The following is a 23,937-nucleotide window of genomic DNA, read 5'->3' as shown; positions in this document are numbered from 1 at the left end:
CAAACCATTGCCCCTGCTGCTGGCACCACAGGCCCTGCTCCAGAGTCTGTGCCCAGCTCCCTGCTCAGCCCTTGAAGCTCTGCAAGGCCACCAGAAGCTCTCCCTGGAGCCTTCTCCTCTGCAGGCTGCCCAAGGCCAACTCTCTCAGCCTGGCTCCCAGCAGAGGGCTTCCAGCCCTGCCAGCACTGCTGTGGCCTCCTCTGGCCCTGCTGCAGCAGGTCCCTGTCTGTGCTGAGGGCTCCAGAGCTGCCCCAGCACTGCAGGGCTGTGAGCAGAGCCCAGCAGAGGGGCAGAATCCTTCCCTGCCCCTGCTGCCCTCACTGCTGGGGCTCAGCCCAGGCCAGGCTGGGGCTGGGCTGGCAGTGCTTGGTGCTGGCTCAGCTCCAGCTCTGCACCCCCAGCACCCCAAGTCCTTCTCCTCAGGGCTGCTCTCCTGCCTGGATTGGTACCAGGGGTTGCCCTGTCACAGGTGCAGGACCTTGCATGTGCCCTTGTTGAGCCTCATGATGCTCACACAGTGCCCACCCAGGTGTCTCTCCATCCCTTCCCTCCAGCATGTTGACCTCAGCACACAGCTCAGTGTGGCTGGGAGGGGGGAAGTCTGCCTCTGGGAGCATGGAGCTCACAGAGTCCCAGAGCCTTTGAGTCACAGGATCATGGGTTGGGTTGGGTTGGGTTGGGTTGGGTTGGGTTAGGCCTCTGAGCTCACCCATTCCAACCCCAACCCAGCCCCACCATGGCCACCAAACCCTGGCCCCAGGAGCCATGGCCACAGCTTGCTGAACACCTCCAGGCATGGGGACTCCACCACCTCCCTGGGCAGCCTCTGCCAGGCCCTGACCACTCTGGCAGCAAAGACATTTTTCCTCTTCTCTAAGCTCAGCCTCCCCTGGCACAATTTCAGGCCAGTTCTTCTCCTTCTCTCACCTGAGAGCAGGCAGCAGAGCCCAGCCCCCACCTGGCTCCAGCCCCATGGAATATCACTCTGGGTCACAGGGGGGGCAGTACTGGGTCTGAAATGGGGACTGGGCAAAAGCTGTGACCTGCCCCCTGAGGCCAGGATGGTCCAGGACTATCTGATAAGCAGTTAGTGAGGTAAGGTATGAAGGGAAAGAGCACAGCAAATGAGATTCACACCTTGAATCCTGGGCTCAGTTTGGGCCTCTCACTCCCAGAAGGACCTTGAGGAGCTGGAGCAGGGCCAGAGAAGGGCAACAGAGCTGGGGAAGGGTCTGGAGAAGAGGGCTGGGGAGGAGCAGCTGAGGGAGATGGGGGTGTTGAGCCTGGAGGCTGAGGGAGACCTCATTGCTCTCTGCAGTTCCCTGAGAGGAGGCTGGAGCCAGGTGGGGGCTGGGCTCTGCTCCCTCAGCTCCTGTGGGCAGCCATGGAGGCCCTCTGCAGGCAGTGCTGTCCAGGGGTCACCCAGTGCCTTGGGGGCTGCTGTGTCTTGCTCTCTTTGGCAGTGCCCTCCTGGCAGAGCTGGGCAGGGTGAGCAGGGCTGGCAGTGAGGGAGCAGCAGGCAGAGGGTTTCACAGCCTCCTGCAGCTCCAGGAGGGCTCCCACCACTGCTCTGATCTCCTTCCAGAGCTCTGCATTTGGAGACCTGGCAGCAGCAGCCACTGAATGGGGCACAGCTCTGGTGCTCCTCCTTGTTTGCTTCCCTGGCTGCAGTCTCTGAAGCTGTGGATTGTTTGTAGCACCAGGAGCCCCTCAGTGGTGCCCTGTGTGGATTCATCTCTCAAAGCCAGCCAGGATGCAGCTCCACTGCCCCTCCTCTGCTGTACAAAGGCCCAGTGCTGACACTGCCTCCCCAAGCCCTCAGCCTCTTATCTCTCAGCAGCTATCATCAGCCAGCACAGTGTGGCAGAGGATGTTTACCAGCTAGAGATCAATAGAAACCTCACAGCTTTGTTCCAGCAGAATCCAGGGCATTGCTCAGCACTGCTCCTGCTCAGCACTGCCACAACTCTGCCACTCATCTGATGTCTCAGTTTGGTGTGAGCCTAGATAAAGATTTCCTTCCCCCTGGCTCTGCTGTTCCTCCCCTGATGAAAGGAGAGGGAGCTTCAGCCTCGGGGAAAACTGCTGCTGGGGGCTGGCACTGCATGGAGTTGTGGTGCCCCCAGCACAGGAAGGGCCTGGAGCTGCTGGAGAGGCTCCAGAGGAGGCCACCAAGATGAGCAGAGGCTGCAGAGCCTCCCCTGTGGGGCCAGGCTGGGAGAGCTGGGGCTGTGCAGCCTGCAGAAGAGAAGGCTCCAGGGAGACCTCATGGCTGGCAGCAGTGCAGGGCAGGTTGTGTGGGGCTGTGAGCAGCCTGCTCTGCCTGGGGCTGTCCCTGCTGGCTGCAGGGCTGGGACTGGGGGAGCTTTGGAGGTCCCTTCCCACCCAAACCATTCCCTGAGTCTCTGATTTCAGGATCCTGTGCTAAGGTACTGAACTGCTCAGGCTGTGGCCCAGCACCAGCAGAGGACCTGATCAAGTGCTGCTGCCCTGCAGGTGCTGAGCTGGAGCCTGGGCTCAGTCCCACTCCATGGCTGAGCTGAGGAGCACACTTCCAAGTGCAAACCTTCCTGTTCCTTCACCCAGGCTACACTGCCTGTGGCACAAACCTGGTGCTGTCAGCCCATGGACTTCTGCAGGCAGCAACACAAGAGCCACAGCTGCAGCCCCAGGCAGCCTGTCCAAAGCTTGAGGCCTCTGCCATGTCTTGGCTTCAGACTCAGAACACTTGCAGGGGCACTGTGGAGCTTTACAAAGCCTGTAGAAACTACAATCCTCAAGTGTTTCAAGGAGCACTTTTCTACAGCAGCTCAAACACAAAGAGCAGCCCCAGCCCAGAAGCCCACAGGGTGCCCTTGGTCCCTAGCACAGCTGGACCTGAGCTTGAGGAGCCAGGATTCAAGTCAAGAATTCCATGCTGAGCACCCAGCTCTAGAAACCACAGACTCACAGAAGGGCTCAGGCTGCAAGGGACCTCAGAGCTCATCCCCTCCAACCCCTGCCATGCCCAGGGACACCTCCCACCAGCACAGGCTGCTCAGGGCCTCATCCAGCCTGGCCTGGAACACCTCCAGGCAGGGCACAGCCACAGCCTCCCTGGGCAGCCTGTGCCAGAGTCTCCCCACCCTCACAATGAACAACTTCTTCCTCAGCTCCACTCTAACCCTGCTCTGCCTCAGCTCCAAACCATTACCCCCTGGCCTGTCTCAGCCCCCCTCAGGATCAGTCCCCCTGCAGCCTTCCTGCAGGATCCCTTCAGGCCCTGCCAGGCAGCTCTGAGGTGCCCCTGGAGCCTTCTCCTCTGCAGGCTGCTCAGCCCCAGCTCCCTCAGCCTGTGCTCCCAGCAGAGCTGCTCCAGCCCTGGGAGCATCTTTGTGGCCTCCTCTGCACTCTCTCCAGCAGCTCTGTGTCCTTCTGCTGCTGGGGACAGCAGAGCTGGAGGCAGGGTTGGAGGTGAGGTCTGAGCAGAGCCCAGGGGCAGAATCCCCTCTGCTGCCCTCTGCCCACCCTGCTCTGGCTGCAGCCCAGCACACAGCTGCCTGAGGGCTGCAGGAGGCACTGCTGGCTCCTGGGGAGCTGCTCAGCACCCAGCACCCCCAAGCCTCCTTCTTCAGGGCTGCTCTCAGCCCACTCTGCCCCCAGCCTGGCTTTGTGCCTGGGGTTGGCCTGACCCAGCTGCAGGACCTTGCCCTGGGGCTTGTTGGCCTCATGCAGTTTGCCCTGGCCCTGTGAAATTCCTGCTCTGCTTTTTGAGGTGCTGCTAATGGGGGGAGCTGAAGTTGTGCTCAGTGTGAAGCACACAGACACAAGGCAGGGTTCCAGCAGCAGAGCTCAAACCATTTCTCTGTTTCCTTCCATGAGACACTTTCTTTCTGCAGTTTGTGTTCTGCTGTTTCCTGCCTCCTCCAAGAGCCACTGCTGACCTCCACGGCCCACACTGAGCAGGGCTCTGTAAGCAGAGGCAGGGAAGCATCCAGCAGGATCTCCCCAGAAACACAAATGGCTCTTTGAGAGGCAAACAGCAGCTTTTGCTGGCTTAATTAAAGGCTCTGGAAGCCTTCAGTCAGAATTAACCTGAGGAAGATGAAAGCAGAAACCTCCCCCGGGGGGTAGAGAAAAGAGATCCAAATCTGCTGCTTCTCTGAGACCCCCTCCAGAGGCAGAGAACCACAGAACTGTTCTGCTTGCAAGAGGCTGTGAAGATCATCAAGCCCAGCTGTTAACCCAGCACTGCCAGGGCACCACCAGCCCTGCTGCCCACACTGCTGGGGCTCAGCCCTGGGCAGCGCTCGGTGCTGGCTCATGGCCAGCTCTGCACCCCCAGGGCCTTCTCCTCAGGGCTGCTCTCCAGCCCTCCATCCCAGCCTGGATTGATATCAGGGGCTGTCCAAGCCACTTGGCCTTGCTGAACCTCATGGCCACACAGAACCACTTCCCCAGCTTGTCCAGGTCCCCCTGGAAGGATCTTGTGCCTCAGGTGTTTCAGCTGCACCTTGGTGCCATCAAGAGAAGGCTCCAGGGAGACCTCAGAGCAGCCTTCCAGTACCTGAAGGGAGCTGCAGGCAGGCTGGGCAGGGACTGTGGGGATAGGCCCAGAGGCAATGGTTTGGAACTGGAGCAGGGCAGAGTTAGGTTGGAGCTCAGGAGGGAGTTCTGCAGAGGGAGGCTGGGGAGACACTGGCACAGGCTGCCCAGGGAGGTGCTGGAGGCCCCAGCCCTGGAGACATTCAAGCTCAAATCTGATGTGTCCCTGTGCAGCCTGCTCTGGCTGGAGCTGTCCCTGCTGCCTGCAGGGGGCTGGACAGGATGCCCTTGGAGGCTCCCTTCTGCTCCAGTGCATGCTGTGGCTGTGTGAGAGCCCTCTGCCCAGGGCAGGCAGCTCAGCAGCCCCCCGGGGCCCCGGCGGCAGCTGCCGGCACTCACCAGGCGGTTGGCGAGGGCGATGGTGCAGGCTGTTGCCTCAGCCTCCTGCTCACACTTGAGCTTGTCTGCTGTGGCCTTCTCAAACCTGGCTGTGAGCTTCCTCAGGTTCTCACTGAGGCGCTGCAGGAGAGGAACAAAGAGAAGATAGCAGCAGGGTTTGAAAGCAAACCTCCAGAGGGGACTCACCTGGCAGCCAGGCTGTCCAGGCTCCACCACAGCTCCCACTGCCCAGCCTGGCACCCAGAGACTGCTTTGGGCAGGAAGGGACCTCCAAACCCCCTCCAGTCCCAGCCCCCTGCAGCCAGCAGGGACAGCCCCAGCCAGAGCAGGCTGCTCACAGCCCCACACAACCTGCCCTGCACTGCTGCCAGCCATGGGGCAGCTCCCAGCTCTCTGGCCAGCCTGGGCCAGGCTCTCCCCACCCTCAGCACCAAACATTTCTCCTTCTCTCCACTCTCAAGCTCCCTCTCTGAGTTCCAAACCATTGCCCCTGCTGCTGGCACCACAGGCCCTGCTCCAAAGTCTGTGCCCAGCTCTCTGCTCAGCCCTTGAAGCTCTGCAAGGCCACCAGAAGCTCTCCCTGGAGCCTTCTCCTCTGCAGGCTGCCCAAGGCCAACTCTCTCAGCCTGGCTCCCAGCAGAGGGCTTCCAGCCCTGCCAGCACTGCTGTGGCCTCCTCTGGCCCTGCTGCAGCAGGTCCCTGGCTGTGCTGAGGGCTCCAGAGCTGCCCCAGCACTGCAGGATGTAGCACTGCAGTGCTGCAGCACCAGGAGCCAAGGTGGAGCAGGGATGTTACCTGCTTGTAACTCACATGGCAGAGAACCCCCAGAGCTGGGGCTCTGTCCTGGGGTGAATTTAAACTGGGGAATGGAGTCCTTGTGTCCAGTGCCTCTGACAGGTGCTGTGGCTGAGCAGGGAACTGAGCACAGAGGATTCTGTGCTCCCTGCTGCTGCAGCTCCCTTGGTCTCAGCTCAGCCCTCCAAGCTCTGCTGATTCACCACTCGGTGCTCAAATCCCTCCGTGGGCTCCCTGAGCAGCTGCAACTGTGCCTGAACCATCTCCAAGCCAACCTCCCACACCCTCTTGCTACAAACATAACAAAGAAGCCAACCAACTGTGCTGCTGAGGGTCACTGCTGTGGAGCAGCTGCCCCAGCACTGTGACCAGGGGAGGTGCAGGTCAGCTGCAAGGGGCCCAAACCACCTGGAGAGCCAAAAGCAAAGGAGCCCTCTGCTTGGCCACAGCTGTCCACAGGCTGCTCTGAAGCAAGCCAAGGGCTCCCACAAGCACTTGCAGCATTTCACAGCTGGTTAATAACCCATTTATCTGCACCCAGCACACACCACAGGAGGCTGAGCTGCTGCTGAATCACTTCAGCACTGAGCTGCATGCTGGAAGCAGCCCTGAGAGTGAAAAAGGATCACATCAGAGAGAGCTGCAGCTCCTTGGGCACTGCAGAGCACAAAGCAGGCTCTGCTCAGCACAAAAATGTGTGCACAGGGAGGTGCAGAGGTCCCTGGGGATGCAGAACAGGAGCCAGGGTGAGCAGCAGTGCCCAAGAAGGGCAGCAGCAGCCTGGCCTGGAGCAGCAATGCTGTGGGCAGCAGCAGCAGCAGGGCAGGGATGGTGCCCCTGGGCTGGGCACTGGGGAGGCCACAGCTGGAGTATTTGGTTCAGCTTTGGGTCCCTCACTGCAAGAAGGACAGTGAGGAGCTGGAGCAGATCCAAAGAAAGGCAACAAATCTGCCCTAGAGCAGCTCCTAGGCTCCAGAGCACAGGGTTAGGGAGGAGCACTGAGGGGGCTGGGGGTGTTGAGCCTGGAGCAGAGGAGGCTGAGGGAGACCTCATTGCTCTCTGCAGCTCCCTGAGAGGAGGCTGCAGCCAGGGGGGGGTTGGGCTCTGCTCCCAGGTAGCAAGTGGCAGAAGGAAAGGAAATGGTCTCAGGTTGCCCCAGGGGAGGTTTAGGTTGGACATGAGGAATATTTTTTTCTCCAAAAGGGTTGTCCAGGCCTGGCCCAGGCTGCCCAGGGAGGTGGTGGAGTCCCCATCCCTGGAGGGGTCTCAGAGCCCTGGAGATGTGGTGCTGAGGGCCAGGGTTCAGCAGTGGCCTTGGCAGTGGTGAGTTAATGCTTGGAGTCAGCGATCTCCAAGGACCTTTCCAGGCTGAAGCATTCTGTGCTGGGCTGCTCTGGGCAGAGCCCCCTCACGCAGGCCTGTGCTGCTGAGGGAGCATCTGGGAGAGCAGAGCTGCAGCTGCCCCCCAGCCATGCTCCACAGGAGCACAGCAGGCAGCCAGCGCTCAGCTTGCTCCTCCCTCCAGCCCCCCGGGCCGGCAGCAGGCTCTGCCGGGCAGCCCAGGGGGAGGGAGAGGTGCTCGGTGGTTTGACAAGCAGCATTGTCTCATTCAGCGCTGAAGGTGGGGCTGGGGCAGCCTGGGGCCCTCCTGGGCAGCCACGGGTCAGCAGCAGCTCGGTGAAGCTGTCCTAGGGATGCCAGCTTGATAAGCAAGGCTGTACCTGCACCCCGCCCCAGGCTGGGTCACCCCCAGCTGCAGAGGGGAAATCCCCCCTCAGCCAGCCAGGTCTGCCAGGGGGTGCCACCTCCCCACGGCCTGGCACTGCCCTTGACACTGCCCCACCTCTGCAGAAGGAAGAGGAAGGAAGCAGGAAAGCTCAGGCATCGAAGGCTTTGAGCAGGGATGAAAAGAGTTCTCCAGCAGCACATTTCTCAGCTGAGACGGCAGAATTTGATGCTAAAGACCTCTAAATGCAGCCCTGCCTCAGCTGCTGTGCCCACCCTCCTTCAGCTGCAGCAGGAAGAGCTGCAGGATTTAGGTTGGATTTGTAAGCTAGAAGTGGATCACAGACAGAGCAAATGGAGAGGCTGGAAGGGACCTCTGGAGCTCACCCAGCTCAAGCCCTGCTCCAGCAGGGCACCCCCAGCAGCTTGCCCAGGGGCACAATGCCCAGGGGGGGTTGGAAGCTCTCCACACCAGGAGACTCCACAATCTCTCTGGGCAGCCTGCTCCAGGCCTCCAGCACCCTCCCAACAAACAACTTTCTCCTCCTGCTCAGATCCAACCTCCTGGCTGCCAGTCTGTGCCCACTGCCCCTTGTGCTGGCCCTGGGCACCCCTGAGCAGGGCCTGGCCCCTTCTGATTCCCCCCCCCCCACCCCTTTCAGATACTTAGTGATGTTAATTAATGATTATGCAGCCATGATCACTATCAACAAGCCCCCCGGGGCTGCTCCTCTCCCTGCTCAGCAGCCGCAGGGCTCTCAGCCCGGGGCTGCAGCCCCTCCGGCTGCCCGCTGCCAGGGGCAGAGGAGCAGCCGCCCGCGGCGGGGGTGCCCCCGGCCGGGTGCCCCCCGGGGCAGCACTTACAGCGATCTTGGCCTTGACGGCTGCCAGCTTGTCGCGGGCGGCGGCCAGCTCGGCGTCGGCGGCGGCCAGGGCCTGGCGCTTGGGCTGCACCTGGCAGTGCAGCTGGTGGAAGCGGAGGACGTTCAGCAGCCAGGAGCAGAGCCCGGCCGCCGCCAGCGACTTGGCGCTCACCAGCTCGGGGCTGAACTGCGGGTCCTGCAGGTAGGGCTGCAGGGCCCTGAGGCAGCTCTCGGGGATGTTCTCCTTGTCGAAGCGCAGCAGGGAGTCCAGGAAGGCGTCCAGCCTGGCCATGGCGCCCTTGGCCGCCTTCCAGCTGCGGTCCCTGGGCACCTTGCCCGCGGGCGCCAGCAGCACCAGCACCGCCGCCAGCACCTTGCCCACCGCCGCCGGCGGCGACCCGAAGGACCGCAGCTCCGTCAGGTTCTTCTGCGGAGGGGACAGGGAGGTGGTCAGACGAGGAGCGGGGGGCGTGCTGCCTGCCCCCGGCAGGAGAGGCTCGGCGGGGCCTGAGCGTCGCCCCCGAGCCGGTGCCAGCCTGCTCCTCGGCCGGCCCCGGCAGCCCGTGGCACCGGCGCGGCGGCCCCCCTAGCCCCCACCCTGCCCTGCTCTGCTGCCTGGGGGCGCAGAAGGGTTCCTGCCCTGCTCTGCTGCCTGGGGGCGCAGAAGGGTCCCTGCCCTCTCAGACGGTGAGGAGAAGGGAAAAGGAAACCTTCCTGTGGCCAAGAAGTCCAGCGGCAGCCTGGCCTGGGGCAGCAGCGTGGTGGCCAGCAGTGACCATGCCCTGCACCGGGCACTGGTGAGGCCACAACTCCAATCCTGGGGCCAGCTTGGGGGCCCTCACTCCAAGGACATGGAGGAGCTGGAGCAGGGCCAGAGAAGGGCAACAGAGCTGGGGAAGGGTCTGGGGAGCAGGGCTGGGGAGCTGGGGGTCTGCAGCCTGGAGCAGAGGAGGCTGAGGGAGGCTCCTCCCAGGTAAGAAGTGACAGGACAAGAGGAAACAGCCTCAAGTTACACCAGGGGAGGTTCAGGTTGGCCATGAGGAGCAACTTCTTTCCCCAAAGGGCAGTCAGGGCCTGGCCCAGGCTGTGCAGGGGGAGGGGTTTCAAAGCCCTGGAGATGTGGTACTGAGGGCCATGAGGATATTCCTGATATCCAGGGGATACTCCCTGCAGCCATGAGGAGTTCACTGCTTTTGAGTCTGTCACTGCCTTCTGCTCACTGTAAGCTGAGCAGACACTGGGCAGCACTGACCAAGGACTTCACTCCTCGCCAGGAGGGCACAGACTGAGCTCTGGCTGCAGGACAGCTCCTGAGAGTGCTTTGTGCCAGTCTCAAACAGGGGAGGCTGAGACTGGAGAGGAGGAAGAAATTGTTGGCAGTGAGGCTGGGGAGAGCCTGGCACAGGCTGCCCAGGGAGGCTGTGGCTGTGCCCTGCCTGGAGCTGTTCCAGGCCAGGCTGGATGCCAGCAGGAGCAGGGAAGTCCTTGTGCCCTGTACTCTGCATTGGTTAGGCCACACCTTGAGTCCTGTGTCCAGTTCTGGACTCCAGTTCAAGAAGGACATTGAGACACTTGAAGGTGTCCAGAGAAGGGCAACAAAGCTGGGGAGGGGTCTGGAGCACAGCCCTGGGAGGAGAGGCTGAGGGGGCTGGGGTTGCTTAGCCTGCAGAAGAGGAGGCTCAGGGGAGACCTTCTTGCTCTCTACAACTCCCTGCAGGGAGGTTGTAGCCAGGTGGGGGTTGGGCTCTTCTCCCAGGCACCCAGCAGCAGAACAAGAGGACACAGGCTCAAGGTGTGCCAGGGGAGGTTTAGGCTGGAGGTGAGGAGAAAGTTCTTCACAGAGAGAGTTGTCAGCCGCTGGGATGTGCTGCCCAGGGAGGTGGTGGAGTCCCCATCCCTGGAGGTGTTCCAGAGGGGACTGGATGTGGCACTTGGTGCCATGGTTTGGTCATGAGGTCTGTGGGGACAGCTTGGACTCGATGATCTCTGAGGTCTCTTCCAACCTTGGTGGTTCTGTGATGCTGTGTGGATGAGGCCTTGAGCAGCCTGTGCTGGTGGGAGGGGTCCCTGCCCAGGGCAGGGGGCTGGCTGAGCTTTGAGATCCCTTCCAACCCATCCCATGCTGTGAGTCTATGAAGCAGAGACCCACAGGCAGGGGAGGGCAATCCCAGGACCACCCTCTCCCCATTGCCCCCTCCCCAGAAGGGGATGTCCCTGTATCCACACCCTGCCTGGGACCCTGGCAGCTGACTCTCTGCTCAGTGCTGCACACCACAGCCAGCTTCTGCCACTGCTCCCCCATTAGTGCTGCCTCTGACAGTGCTCTCCAAACACCACCACTGGGCTGGTGGAGGGAAACCAGAGCTGCAGACAGAACTGCTGCTGCTTATTGAAGTCAGCAAGCAGGGCAAGCTCCCTGATGCATCTCTGATCAGCAGCTAAGGGAGGTCAGCCCTCCCTGTGCTCTGCTATCAGCACTTTACAGCTCCCTGGAGACAATCCCTGCAGCTCCCTCACCTTCACCTAATGAGAAACTCTGCAGCTCCAGCCCCAAACCAATGAGGAGACAAAAATCTTCCCTTTGAAGAGTTCCTTCCCTTGCAGGAACAAAAGGCAAAACAACCTGCAGCAAACCACAGGTGCTGACAGCTTGGAAAGAGAAAGCCAGCCCTGACTCACAGCAGGGGGGGTGGAAGGGACCTTCAGAGACCATTGAGTCCAGGCCCCTGCCAGAGCAGGGGCACCCAGGGCAGGGCACCCAGGGACACAGCCAGGTAGCTCTTGAACAGAGAAGGAGCCTGCACAACCTCTCTGGGCAGCCTGCTCCAGGCCTCCAGCACCCTCACAACAAAGGAGTTTCTCCTCCTGCTCAGGTGGAGCCTCCTCTGGGCACCACTGAGGAGAGCCTGGCCCTGATGGCTCAGAGCTGCCTCCTGTGACCTGCACTTCAGTGAAGCTTTTGACCCTTTCCTCAGCATTCTTCTGGCTGCTCATGGCTTGGGACACAACAACCTCCTGCAGCACTGCAGGCTGGGGGCAGAGGGGCCCAGCAGAGAAGGCCCTGGGGGTGCTGGGGGACAGCAGCTGGAGAGGAGCCAGCAGTGCCCAGCTGGGCAAGAAGGGCAGCAGCAGCCTGGCCTGGAGCAGCAATGCTGTGGGCAGCAGGAGCAGGGCAGGGATGGTGCCCCTGGGCTGGGCACTGGGGAGGCCTCATGAGTGTTGTGCTCACTTTGGGGCCCCTCACCCCAAGGACACTGAGGGCTGGAGCAGGTCCAGAGAGGGACAACAAAGCTGCCCTAGAGCAGCTTCTGGGGTCTAGGCACACATTTTGGGAGCAGCAGCTGAGGGAGCTGGGGGTGTTCAGTGTGGGGCAGAGGAGGCTGAGGGAGACCTCATTGCTCTCTGCAGCTCCTGAGAGGAGGCTGGAGCCAGGTGGGGACTGGGCTCTGCTCCCAGGTAACAAGTGATAGGACAAAGGAAATGGCCTCAAGTTGCACCCTCAGAGATTTAGCTTCGACATGAGGAACAATTTCTTTCCCCAAAAGGCTGCCAAGCTCTGGCCCAGGCTGCCCAGGGCACTGGTGGGATGGAAGAGCCAAGCAGATGTGGTGCTGAGGGCCATGGTTTAGCAGCAGACCTGGCAGGGTTACAGAGTGGTTGGACTCGGCCTGGAAGAGCTGTGCCAGCCCAGGCTTCTGCCAGGCCATGGCTCCCTGGCAGTGTCTCTCACTGAAGCAAAGGGATGCTCAGGCTTCACCTACCCCAGCTGCCTGCTGCCACCAGCTCCTTGCCACAGCCCCCTCAGGACAGCTGAGTGCCACTCACCCTGGGGGCACCTGCAGCCTCTCCTGCAGCTTTGTTCCTGCAGCTCAGGGGGGACAGCCTCAGACAAGCCTGGGGCAGGACCCAGCCTGTGCCCATGCCCTGAAGCCCTGCACCCTGCCTGTCCTCCTCCAGGCTGGCACAGGCCTGAGCATGGGCAGCAGGACAGAGGCACAGCACTGCTGATCCCTCTGAGACTCTCCTCCCTGGGTGCTGAGCAAGGGTGACAGTAAGGTGAGCTCCCTTTCCCAGTGGGACAGGATGAGGAGCAGTGGAGGTGGAAAGGAGGTGCCAGCTCCTCCTGCTCCCCATGGGCATGAGTAAAGGGCAACTTGATGCAGCCTTGTGGCTGCTCCCAGTGACACCAGGACCAGGATGTGCCAGCTGGGAAGAAGCTGGAGAAAGGCCAATACAGTGCCCCCAGACCTGGGCCATGGCACAGCACCCTCACAACGCAGGAGGTGGATTCTCCTCCCTACCTTGTTGAGGGTGTTCAGTGCTTCCTGGGCAGCTACCAGGGCAGGCTCAGCTTTGGCCAGGTCCTCCTCACAGTCCTTCTGTTTCTGCTCCACCTCCTGGGTGATGAGTGCCACCTTCTGCTCCTCCTCATCAGCCACTGCCTTTTCCTTGCTCACTTTCTCTGTCTCCACCCCCACCACCTGGATCAGTTTGTCAGCATCATCGTTCTTCTGCTTCAGCTCCACCTCCTGCACTGCCAGCTTGGCCTTCAGCTCCTCCACCTAGAGGGAGGAAAGAGATGGAGAGCCAGCAGCCTGCCCCCTGCCCTGCCCAGCAGCAGGGCCTTGCTCTGCAGTGGTGCTGGGTGCTGCCCAGTGCTGGGGAGGGCCAGTGTGCAAAGCAGGCTCTGTCCTGGCAGCACAGGACAGCTGCTGCTCTGCAGCTCCTGGCTGCTTGGGGCAGAGCTGGGGCACCAGGCCTGTGCCATGGTCCGTGCACAGGGCAGCCTGCCAGCAGTGAGGCACACAGCACCAGCAGGAACTGCTGCCAAGGAGCTGGTCCCACCTCTCTTGCCTGGGCAGAGGTGCCAGGGCACCACAAATGGTGCAGGGAGCAGGACCCAGTGGGGAGCAGGTGGAAGCTTTCATTTCAGCTGTTCACAGGATGTGTTTTACACAGCCAGGAACCTCGGCACAGGCCTGGAGCCCCGGCACAGACCTGGAGCCCATCACCAGGCCCTCCTCAGCCCACCTTGCTCCAGCCAGGTGTCAATTTTGTGTTCCTTTATCCTCCTGCCACAGCAAAACCTGCAAGACTCACAGGTTCTGGGGCTTCTGAACAGTCCCTGCCCAGCCTGCCTGGAGCCCTTCAGGTCCTGGCAGGCTGCTCTGAGGTCTGCCTGGAGCCTTCTCTTCTCCAGGCTGCACAGCCCCAGCTCTCCCAGCCTGGCCCCACAGGGGAGGCTCTGCAGCCTCTGCTCATCTCTGTGGCCTCCTCTGGAGCCTCTCCAGCAGCTCCAGGTCCTTCCTGTGCTGGGGGCCCAGAGCTGGAGGCAGTGCTGCAGGTGGGGGCTGAGCAGAGCAGAGCAGAGGGGCAGAATCCCCTCCCTGTGCTGCTGCTCTCCCTGCTCTGGCTGCAGCTCAGCACTCAGCTGGCTCTGGGCTGCCAGGGCCCAGTGCTGGCTCCTGGGGACTTTGTCACCCCCTGACACCCCCAAGGCCTTCTCCTGCAGCCTGCCCTCAAGCCATCACAGCTCTCCTTTAGAAGCAGGCCCCAGAGATGTCCTTAAGAGCCACAGGAGGCACCTCAGGGGCGCTGGGCCCTAGGGCTTGCTCACCTGGGCAGAGGTGCTGTTCAGCTTCTCCAGGCCATTCTGCAGCCTCTCCATCTTTGCTTTCAGGTCCTTGCCCTTTCTGCTCAGCAAGCTGTGGTAGAGTTTGATCTGCTCCAGGAAGGACTTGGGGGTGGTGTAGTTGTAGCGGCGCTGGCGGCTGCGGTAGAGCTGGGAGGCCTGGCTGACGCTGCTGTGCACATGGGCCAGGAACTGGCTGATGGAGCCCTGCAGGGAGGCCTGGGGAGCAGGGGAAGCCAAGGAGAGACTGCTTTAGAGGGGATAACTCCATCTAGCACAGAGCTGGGCTGGAGAGAAAGGCATTCATCAGCTTTTTGTGGTGCTGCAGCTAACTGCAGGCTGCAGCATCTCAGCTGAGCCCTTGCCATCTGTTATCTCTGGAGCAACTCTCTCTGCCTCTGGGCTCCAGCCCTCTCTGGAGATCTTTTTATCTCACCCTTCATCTTATTCCAGGCAATACTTCCAACATTCAGCTCTACACAATCTCCCCCTCTGAGGCAGGGCTGTGGCCTCCTCAGGCACACACTGAGCCAGAGACACACTGAAGGCTTTATCCTTCACAATCCAGCCCACAAAAGCTACAGGAATGGAGCTGGGTCCTCCTCAGCCCAGCTGCAGGCTGACACCAGGAGGAGGACTACAAAAAAGCTGGGGAGGGACTTTGGGCAAGGGCTGGGAGTGCCAGGACAAGGACTGGGGACAGAGTGGCTGAGAACAGCCAGGCAGAGAGGGACCTGGGGTACTGGTGGACAGCAGCTAAACAGGAGCCTGCAGTGTGCCCAGGGGGCCAAGAAGGCCAAGGGCATCCTGGCCTGCATCAGGAGCAGTGTGGCCAGCACTGCTCAGCACTGCTTAGGCCACACCTGGAGTCCTGTGTCCAGTTCTGGGCCCCTCAGGTCAGGACAGATGTTGAGCTGCTGGAAGGTGTCCAGAGAAGGGCAACAAAGCTGGGAGGGGTCTGGAGCACAGCCCTGTGAGGAGAGGCTGAGGGAGCTGGGGTTGCTTAGCCTGCAGAAGAGGAGGCTCAGGGGAGACCTTCTTGCTCTCTACAGCTCCCTGAAGGGAGGCTGTAGCCAGGTGGGGGTTGGGCTCTTCTGCCAGGCACCCAGCACCAGAACAAGAGTACACAGTCTCAAGCTGTGCCAGGGGAGGTTTAGGCTGGAGGTGAGGAGAAAGTTTTTCCCAGCAAGAGAGATTGGCCCTGGGGATGTGCTGCCCAGGGAGGTGGTGGAGTCCCCATCCCTGGAGGTGTTTAGGAAGAGCCTGGATGAGGCACCCAGTGAGGGTGGGGAGAGCCTGGCACAGGCTGCCCAGGGAGGCTGTGGCTGTGCCCTGCCTGGAGGTGTTCCAGGCCAGGCTGGATGAGGCCCTGAGCAAGCTGTGCTGGTGGGAGGGGTCCCTGACCATGGGACTGGATGAGCTTTAAGGTCCCTTCCAACCAAACCATGCTATGAGATCAGGCAGGATTTGACCTAGTTCTGCCCACGACAACCACAGAAGCTGAGCCCCCAGTGTGGAGAGCCAAGGGCAGGTGCCCTGCAACAACCACAGCTCAGCTTCTTTTCTGCACCACTTGTCTGCTGCCTCTCTGGCCTGCCCCCAGCAGCAGTGGTGCCAGTGGTGCCATCAGGGCTTGGGTTCCACACTGCTTTGTGTCTCTGTGTCTCTGTCCCCTGGCATTGTTCTTCACAGTCTCACAGTATCACCAAGGTTGGAAGAGACCCCAAGGATCATCGAGTCCAGCCTGTCTCCACAGACCTCATGACCAGACCATGGCACCAAGTGCCACATCCAATCCCCTCTTGAACACCTCCAGGGCTGGGGACTCCACCACCTCCCTGGGCAGCACATCCCAATGGCTAACAACTCTCTCAGTGAAGAACTTTCTCCTCACCTCCAGCCTAAACCTCCCCTGGCACAGCTTGAAACTGTGTCCTCTTGTTCTGGTGCTGGGTGCCTGGGAGAAGAGCCCAACCCCCACCTGGCTACAGCCACCTTTCAGGTAGCTGTAGAGGGCAATGAGGTCAGCCCTGAGCCTCCTCTTCTCCAGGCTAAGCAACCCCAGCTCCCTCAGCCTCTCCTCACAGGGCTGTGCTCCAGACCCCTCCCCAGCCTTGTTGCCCTTCTCTGGACACCTTCAAGTCTCTCAATGTCCTTCTTGAGCTGAGGGGCCCAGAACTGGACACAGGACTCAAGATGTGGCCTAACCAGTGCTGAGCACAAGGCAGGATGAGCTCCCTGCTCCTGCTGGCCACACTGCTCCTGCTGCAGGCCAGGATGCCCTTGGCCCTCTTGGCCCCCTGGGCACTCCGCTTCTCTCCACCCCAGCTGGGTCAGTTCCTTCCCCACCCCATCAGTCTCGCTCCCTGCTTCCCTTTCTCTGTCCTTCGGCAGGCAGAGCTCGGGCCCGGGCGGCCAGCGCTGAGCCGTGGCCGGCAGCCCGGGCCCGGCGGCCGCGGCAGGGAGGAGCTCACCGGCACGGCGGCGGCGTCGCGCAGGAAGCGCAGGCTGACCGCCTCCAGCGCCTGCCGCGGCCACGGCTGGAACCAGTCCACGGCCACGCAGCCCAGCAGCGCGGGCAGCCTCCGGCCGCGGGCGCGCAGCTGGCCGCCGGCCGGCGAGAAGCACAGCGCCACCTGCGGGGCAGGCGGGGGCAGGTCAACCGCACGGCCCGGCCTGGACCCTCCCAGACACTCCCAACAGGAGATCTCCCCCCCTCGCCCCCGCACCCTCCCACCCCCTCCCACCACCCTCCTCCCCACCCCCCCCCCCAGCCACCTCCCACCCCACCCCCTACCACCACCCACCACCACCCTCCTCCCACCCCCTCCCACCACCCACCCACCACCACCCACCTCCCACCCCCTACCACCACCCACCTCCCACCACCTCCCCAACCAGCCACCTCCCACCCCCCCACCACCACCCACCCATCACCACCCGCCCCCCACCATCACCACCCACCCACCACCACCCACCTCCCACCCCCTACCACCCCCCACCTCCCACCACCCCCCCCAACCAGCCACCTCCCACCCCCCCCATCACCACCCAGCCACCACCACCCACTTCCCACCCCCTACCACCACCCACCTCCCACCACCCCCCCAACCAGCCACCTCCCACACCCCCCCCACCCACCCATCACCACCCACCCACCACCACCCACCTCCCACCCCCCCACCCACCACCACCCCCCCAACCAGCCACCCCCCCACCCCCCCATCACCACCCAACCAGCCACCTCCCACCCCCCCCATCACCACCCAGCCACCCCCACCCACCTCCCACCCCCTACCACCCCCCACCTCCCCCCCCCCACCAGCCACCTCCCACCCCCCCATCACCACCCAGCCACCACCACCCACCTCCCACCCCCTACCACCACCCACCTCCCACCACCCCCCCCAACCAGCCACCTCCCACCCCCCCCATCACCACCCAGCCACCACCACCCACCTCCCACCCCCTACCACCTCCCCCCTCCCACCACCCCCCGCAACCAGCCACCTCCCACCCCCCCATCACCACCCAACCAGCCACCTCCCACCCCCCCCCACCACCCACCCATCACCACCCACCCCCCCACTATCACCACCCACCCCCCCACTATCACCACCCACCCACCACCAGCAACCTCCCCCCACCCTCCCCCCCGCCCCCCCCCCACCCCCCACCAGCCGCCTCCCACCCTCCAGCAGCCTCCACCCCCAGCTAAGGACACAGCAGCCTCTATCCTTCAGTCCTTGCACTGCAAGGCAGCGAGGAGGGGCTGGGCAGGCCTAACCCGGGAGCAAACACAGCTGTTCCCTGCACTGAACCCCAGCCCTGGTGCCAGCACTGCCATGGTCAGAAGCAGAGCCTGGCACTCACTGACTGCTGCTCAGGCTTTAATAGAACCTCTTGACACAAAGCTTCACCCAGCAGGGTTCTGGCATCCAGACTCCACTGCTGCAACCAGCGATTAAAGTGAATGGAGCTAAATTCTCCTGGCAGCACCTCGAGCCCACCTGGAAAGATCTCAGTGGAAGGGGCTGAGGTGGCTCAAACTCAAAAGCTGTTTGCAGCAGAATGAGAAATTATTTAGAGAAACCTCAAGCCAGGAAGGAAAGCCAGGAAGGGACCTTGGACAAGGGCTGGGAGTGCCAGGAGGAGGAACCTTGAGCTGGGAGAGGGGAGACTGAGAGTGGAGAGGAGGAAGAAATGAGAGTGAGGCTGGGGAGAGCCTGGCACAGGCTGCCCAGGGAGGCTGTGGCTGTGCCCTGCCTGGAGGTGTTCCAGGCCAGGCTGGATGAGGCCCTGAGCAAGCTGTGCTGGGGGGAGGGGTCCCTGCCCAGGGCAGGGGGCTGGAGCTGGATGAGCTTTGAGGTCCCTTCCAGCCCAAACCATTCCATGAATCTGAAGCTGCCACCACCCGGTGAAGCTGCAACACCTGGCCCTGAGGGAGGGCAGAAGCATCACCTCTTGCTCCCCCAGGAGCTCAGATCCAGTTCTCAGCAGCTGCTGAGTCCAGCCTGTCACAAACCTGTTTGCATTGCCGCTTCAGAAGAGGCAGCTCTGCCCCTCTGCCATGGCCTCCCTGTGCTCACACACAGGGCATCCTGCAAACCCTTCCTGCCCTGCACAGCCCTGGGCACCTCTGTGCTGCAGCCTCAGGAAGCTCTCCAGCTCCAAAGCTCCTCTGCACCTGTGCTGCCTCTCTCAAGACCCTGAGGCAGAAGCTGTGTGAGTGCCCTGCTGGGCCAAGCTGCGCTCCTGTGCTGCTCCCAGAGCTCCAGCGTGCCCTGGATCAGCCACAGCTTGATCAGCTCCCTGCACAGGGTCTGATGCCATCACCAACCCCTGGGGCCAAGGAGCACTTCCCAGCTGACCCCAGCCATCTGCTGCAGCATTCCTTAGGGAGCACAGACAAGGAGGAGGGACCAGCCTCGAGTAAATCACATCCCCACTGCCCTTCCACTGCACCTCACAGCTCAGCAGGGATAGATCTAGGGACTGCCAGCAGGCAGAAGACAGCCAAGGTGCTGAAGAGCTACAAACCTGCAGCAGCACCCATTAGAAATTGCCCTCTGCAGGGGGAGAGGGCAGAAAGAAGAGGGCTGGATGCCCTGCCCTTGTGGCATGGTCCCCCCTCAAATCAACTCTTGAGCAGACCCTCTCCCTAAACAAGTCCTCCAGGACCCTGCCTGAGTGAGCAGGTCCCACCAAAACACAGCCAGCAGAGGGTGAGGAGCAGAGGCTTTCACTGAGCAGACAGCAAAGCTCACCTGCTGCCAGCTCACAGCACCAGGGCAGAGTCTCAGGCCTCCTGCCCTGTATTTTCTCCATGCACCTGGGAAGCCCTGAAACTGTTGTGGGACCTTAAGACATATGCACAACATCTTTGTGTGCTGGAATGTGGGCTGCAGGGGGGGAAATCCTGGAGCAGAATGAGAGTCATGGAACTGTTGAGGTGTCCCACTCAGCTCCCAGCACTTTCAGAGGATGAGATTTTAATGCTCCTGGTTGTGGACTTTCAACACCATGAAGCTCCCTTGGGAAACTCTTCCAGGAGTAAAACCTAATCCTGCACAGCCCAGTGGGAGCCCTCTGCAAGGTCTGACAGTGGAAAGGCAAAGCTTGGTCCTGCTCAGCTTTTCCAAGGGAAATTGTTCATAGATTCACAGAGTGGGTTGGGATGGAAAGGCTTAAAGCTCATCCAGCCCCAGCCCCCTGCCCTGGGCAGGGACACCTCCCACCAGCACAGGCTGCTCAGGGCCTCATCCAGCCTGGCCTGGAACACCTCCAGGCAGGGCACAGCCACAGCCTCCCTGGGCAGCCTGTGCCAGGCTCTCCCCACCCTCCCTGCAAAGAATTTCTTCCTCATCTCCAGTCTCCATCTCCCCTCCTCAAGCTTCCATCCATTCCCTCTCACCCTGGCACTCCCAGCCCTTGTCTAAAGTCCCTCCCCAGCTCTCCTGGAGCCCTTCAGGTCCTGGGAGGCTGCTCTGAAGTCTCTCTGGAGCCTTCTGCAGGCTGCACAGCCCCAGCTCTCCCAGCCTGTCCCCACAGGGGAGGCTCTGCAGCCTCTGCTCACCTTGGTGGCTCTCCTGGGGCTGTCTCAGCCCCAGCAGGGGTGACAGAGAGCACTTCCTATGCTGTAGTCCTGCTCACGGGCACAACCCCAGTCCATGTGGTCAATAGGCAGAGAAGCCTTGCAGGCTGCAGTCTGACCTCCCTGCAAGGTGGCCCAAACCCCTCCAGCCTCTGCCCCTGCCCCAGGCGGGTGGTGAGGCCCCAGGCTCCCCCTGCTCTCTCACCTTCAGCTGCCGCTGCACTCTCTCAATGAAGAACCTCCAGCAGGTGTCCCTGGAGTCCAGCAGCCCCCGGGCCCTCACCTCGCTCCTCAGGCTGCTGATGATGTTCTCAACCTCCTCCTCAGGGAAGAGGTCAGGGATTTCACCTAAGAGAAGAGGGCAGAGCTTGGTTCTGCTCTGCGTGTTGTAGGGCAGAGGGATTCAGCTGCCTCCCTTCACAGGCACTCAGGGAAGCCTCTTCCTGGAGAATCACCACTGTGGCAGGAGCCCAAGGGCCCCAGCAGCAGCACAGAGCCACAGCAGCTCAGCTGCTAGCAAATGCACACTTGTGGGAGCAAACTTGTAAAAGCAGATGGAAAACAACCAGAGGATAGAGCTGTTTGGGTTGGGAAAGGCCTCTGAGCTCCTCCAGTCCAACCATCAGCCCAACCCCACCATGGCCACCAAACCCTGGCCCCAGGAGCCATGGCCACAGCTTGCTGCAACACCTCCAGGCATGGGGACTCCACCACCTCCCTGGGCAGCCTCTGCCAGGCCCTGACCACTCTGGCAGCAAAGAAATTTCTCCTCCTCTCCAACCTCAGCCTCCCCTGGCACAATTTCAGGACATTTCCTCTCCTTCTAGCACCTGAGACTGGGGAGCAGAGCCCAAGCCCCACCTGGCTCCAGCCTCCTCTCAGGGAGCTGCAGAGAGCAATGAGGTCTCCCTCAGCCTCCTCTGCTCCAGGCTCAACACCCCCAGCTCCCTCAGCTGCTCCTCCCCAGACCCTTCCCCACCTTTGTTGCCCTTCTCTGGACCTGCTCCAGCTCCTCAATGTCCTTCTTGCAGTGAGAGGACCCAAGCTGACCCCAGGATTCGAGGTGTGGCCTCCCCAGTGCCCAGCCCAGGGGCACCATCCCTGCCCTGCTCCTGCTGCCCACAGCATTGCTGCTCCAATGTGCAAAGATCCTTTTTTATCAGAGCCACCCTGCTCATGAGACCACAAAGGCAAAATGCAGTCCCTGATGTGCCCCACAGAGCAATGAAACGACTTTGGGTTTGCAAATGAATTGGTTCCATGTACAATATGGTTGCCCAGGGATGTGCCCTGCCTGGAGGTGTTCAGGGCCAGGCTGGATGAGGCCCTGAGCAAGCTGTGCTGGTGGGAGGGGTCCCTGCCCAGGGCAGGGGCTTGGAGCTGGATGATCTCAGAGGTCCTTTCTAACCCAAACCATTCTGTGGAGAGCTGCAGCTGGTCCCTGCCATCTGCACAGGCAAATAACTCCCAGGTCACCAAAAGGTTTAAAAGCAGAAATCTTATCAGAGCCTTCAGAAATGGAAGAGTTCTGCAAGTGCCTGCCATAACTGTGCCCAAGGGAGGGGGTTTTCATCACTCCTTCATCTGTCACCTGCTCAGCTGGGGGCTCTGCTCTGATGGAGATCATCATGGCTGAGTGAGCTGCTGCCAACATCAGCACTGATCAGGGATGAGAAGACACAGATCAGAAACCTGCTGATTGATCAGACAGACTAAAAGCTGTGCCTTGGTCTGGCTCTTAAGCAGTGATAAGAAGTGAACTGAGTGAGAAAGACAAAGATGGAGAGAGCAGAGAGCAGCCAGAGGCAGCAGCCAGCACCTCTGGAGTGCTCACACAATCACAGAATCTCTTTGGCTGGAGGAGAGCTTCAAGATCATCCAGAGCAAGCTTCAACCCAGCACCCAGAGCCACAGCAGAGAGGTCCCTGCAGGGCCCTGACCTCGGTCTGGCTGCAATTCTGGGCTGCCTCATAGAATCCCAGACTGGGTTGGGTGGGAAGGGTCCTCCAAAGCTCCTCCAGTCCACCCCCTGCAGCCAGCAGGGACAGCCCCAGCCAGAGCAGGCTGCTCACAGCCCCACACAACCTGCCCTGCACTGCTGCCAGCCATGGGGCAGCTCCCAGCTCTCTGGCCAGCCTGGGCCAGGCTCTCCCCACCCTCAGCACCAAACATTTCTCCTTCTCTCCACTCTCAAGCTCCCTCTCTGAGTTCCAAACCATTGCCCCTGCTGCTGGCACCACAGGCCCTGCTCCAAAGTCTGTGCCCAGCTCTCTGCTCAGCCCTTGAAGCTCTGCAAGGCCACCAGAAGCTCTCCCTGGAGCCTTCTCCTCTGCAGGCTGCCCAAGGCCAACTCTCTCAGCCTGGCTCCCAGCAGGGGGCTTCCAGCCCTGCCAGCACTGCTGTGCCCTCCCTTGACCTGGAGGCATCCCTGGACTCCAAGTGAGACCTTTTCTCTGCCCCCACTCCCTCCCACAACCACCAGAGAACATAATGATGGCTTTCAAGGGCACCATAAGGTGACCTGGACATGGCCAAGCCAGGCCACTCAGACTGTGCCTTGCTGCAGGGCACTGCAGAACCCTTAGTGGTGAGGTGTTTGTGTCATCTACTCATAAGAGCTGGGAGCTCCTCACTGCCCTTTCCATCAGTCCCTGCCCTTCCTCCTGCTCACAGATTCATCTCAGGCAGGGCCTGGGTGCTTCTGAAGCCATCTGGCCAATTTACAGCCACAGAACTCTGGAGTTCCTCACAAGCTATCACCCCACCATGCTGTGAGCTCTCCACTTCTCACCACCCATGAGGTCACCTGAGCCAGCTGGGCTCTTCCCACCCCTGACTGAAGTCAGCAAGTGGCTGGCGATTAGCAGCAGTGATTTTCAGGGCACTCTGGGGAAGCACCCACCCTGGCTTGCCCAGTGAGGGCCTGGTGCCCCAGCTCCACACTCCCTTGGGCACTGCCACCCCAGTGGCACAGGCAGCCACACAGACCTGAGCTGAGGAGCTCCTGAGAGGAGGCAAAGGCTTGGCACCTGGACTCACTCTTCTGTAACCACTATGCCAAACAACTCAAAACCTTAGATTCACCTGCAGCACTGCCCCCAGCTCTGGGGCCCCCAGCACAAGAAGGACCTGGAGCTGCTGGAGAGGCTCCAGAGGAGGCCACAGAGATGAGCAGAGGCTGCAGAGCCTCCCCAGTGGGGCCAGGCTGGGAGAGTTGGGGCTGTGCAGCCTAGAGAAGAGAAGGCTCCAGGGAGACCTCAGAGCAGCCTCCCGGTAGCTGAAGGGCTCCAGGAGAGCTGGGGAGGGACTCTGGACACTGCCAGGCTGAGGAACAATGGCTTTGAGCTGGGAGAGGGGAGACTGAGACCCATGTCAAGGGGTTGGAACTGGAGGGTGTTGAAGGTCCCTCCCAACCCAACCCATTCTGTGATCCTGTGACTGAGTTCCCCCTCACCAAGGAGACCTCAGCACTGCTTTTGCCCTAGACCATAGCCCAAGCACCTTGTCACCTGGTTCACAGATTGCTTATCTGTGTGCCCTGGAGCTCCATGTGCACAGCCTCACTGGCAAGGAGCAGAGGAGAAGGCCAAGCAGGAGAGCCCCACCTGTTGCTAAGAAGTCGTTCACCAGCACCAGGAACTGCTCCTCAGCCACCTGTGCCTCGCTCAGCAGCAGCACGGTGCCCACGTTCTTCACACCGGCTTGCAGGTACAGGCTCGCCAGGTCTGCCTGGGGTGCAAAGCAGAGGCAGGAGGGCTGCAGCTCTCTTCTGCAAAGCATGGACTGCAACACAGCTACAAGTGGTTGGTGCAGTGCCAGGACAAGGGACAATGGCTTTGAGCTGGGAGAGGGGAGACTGAGACTGGAGAGCAGGAAGGAATTGTTGGCAGTGAGGGTGGGGAGAG

The 23,937-nt window shown here is 61.3% G+C and overlaps 1 protein-coding gene across 1 annotated transcript in view; it reads right to left on the bottom strand.

The window, feature by feature from the left end:
• Positions 1–23,937, bottom strand: part of DNAH9 (dynein axonemal heavy chain 9) — a 192,807-nt gene that overhangs the window by 86,582 nt on the left and 82,288 nt on the right. The window contains exons 42-48 of the mRNA XM_054170731.1: positions 23,638–23,761; positions 20,238–20,380; positions 16,413–16,574; positions 13,924–14,157; positions 12,608–12,868; positions 8,308–8,733; positions 4,924–5,043 (exon numbers count right to left, since the gene is read on the bottom strand). Of these exons, the coding sequence (XP_054026706.1) occupies positions 4,924–5,043; positions 8,308–8,733; positions 12,608–12,868; positions 13,924–14,157; positions 16,413–16,574; positions 20,238–20,380; positions 23,638–23,761 (1,470 nt within the window). The remainder of the gene's footprint in view (positions 1–4,923; positions 5,044–8,307; positions 8,734–12,607; positions 12,869–13,923; positions 14,158–16,412; positions 16,575–20,237; positions 20,381–23,637; positions 23,762–23,937) is intronic.

This window comes from Dryobates pubescens, chromosome 20 (genome assembly GCF_014839835.1).
Source record: "Dryobates pubescens isolate bDryPub1 chromosome 20, bDryPub1.pri, whole genome shotgun sequence".
NCBI lineage: Eukaryota > Metazoa > Chordata > Aves > Piciformes > Picidae > Dryobates > Dryobates pubescens.
This window is presented reverse-complemented; position numbering and strand designations above follow the sequence as displayed.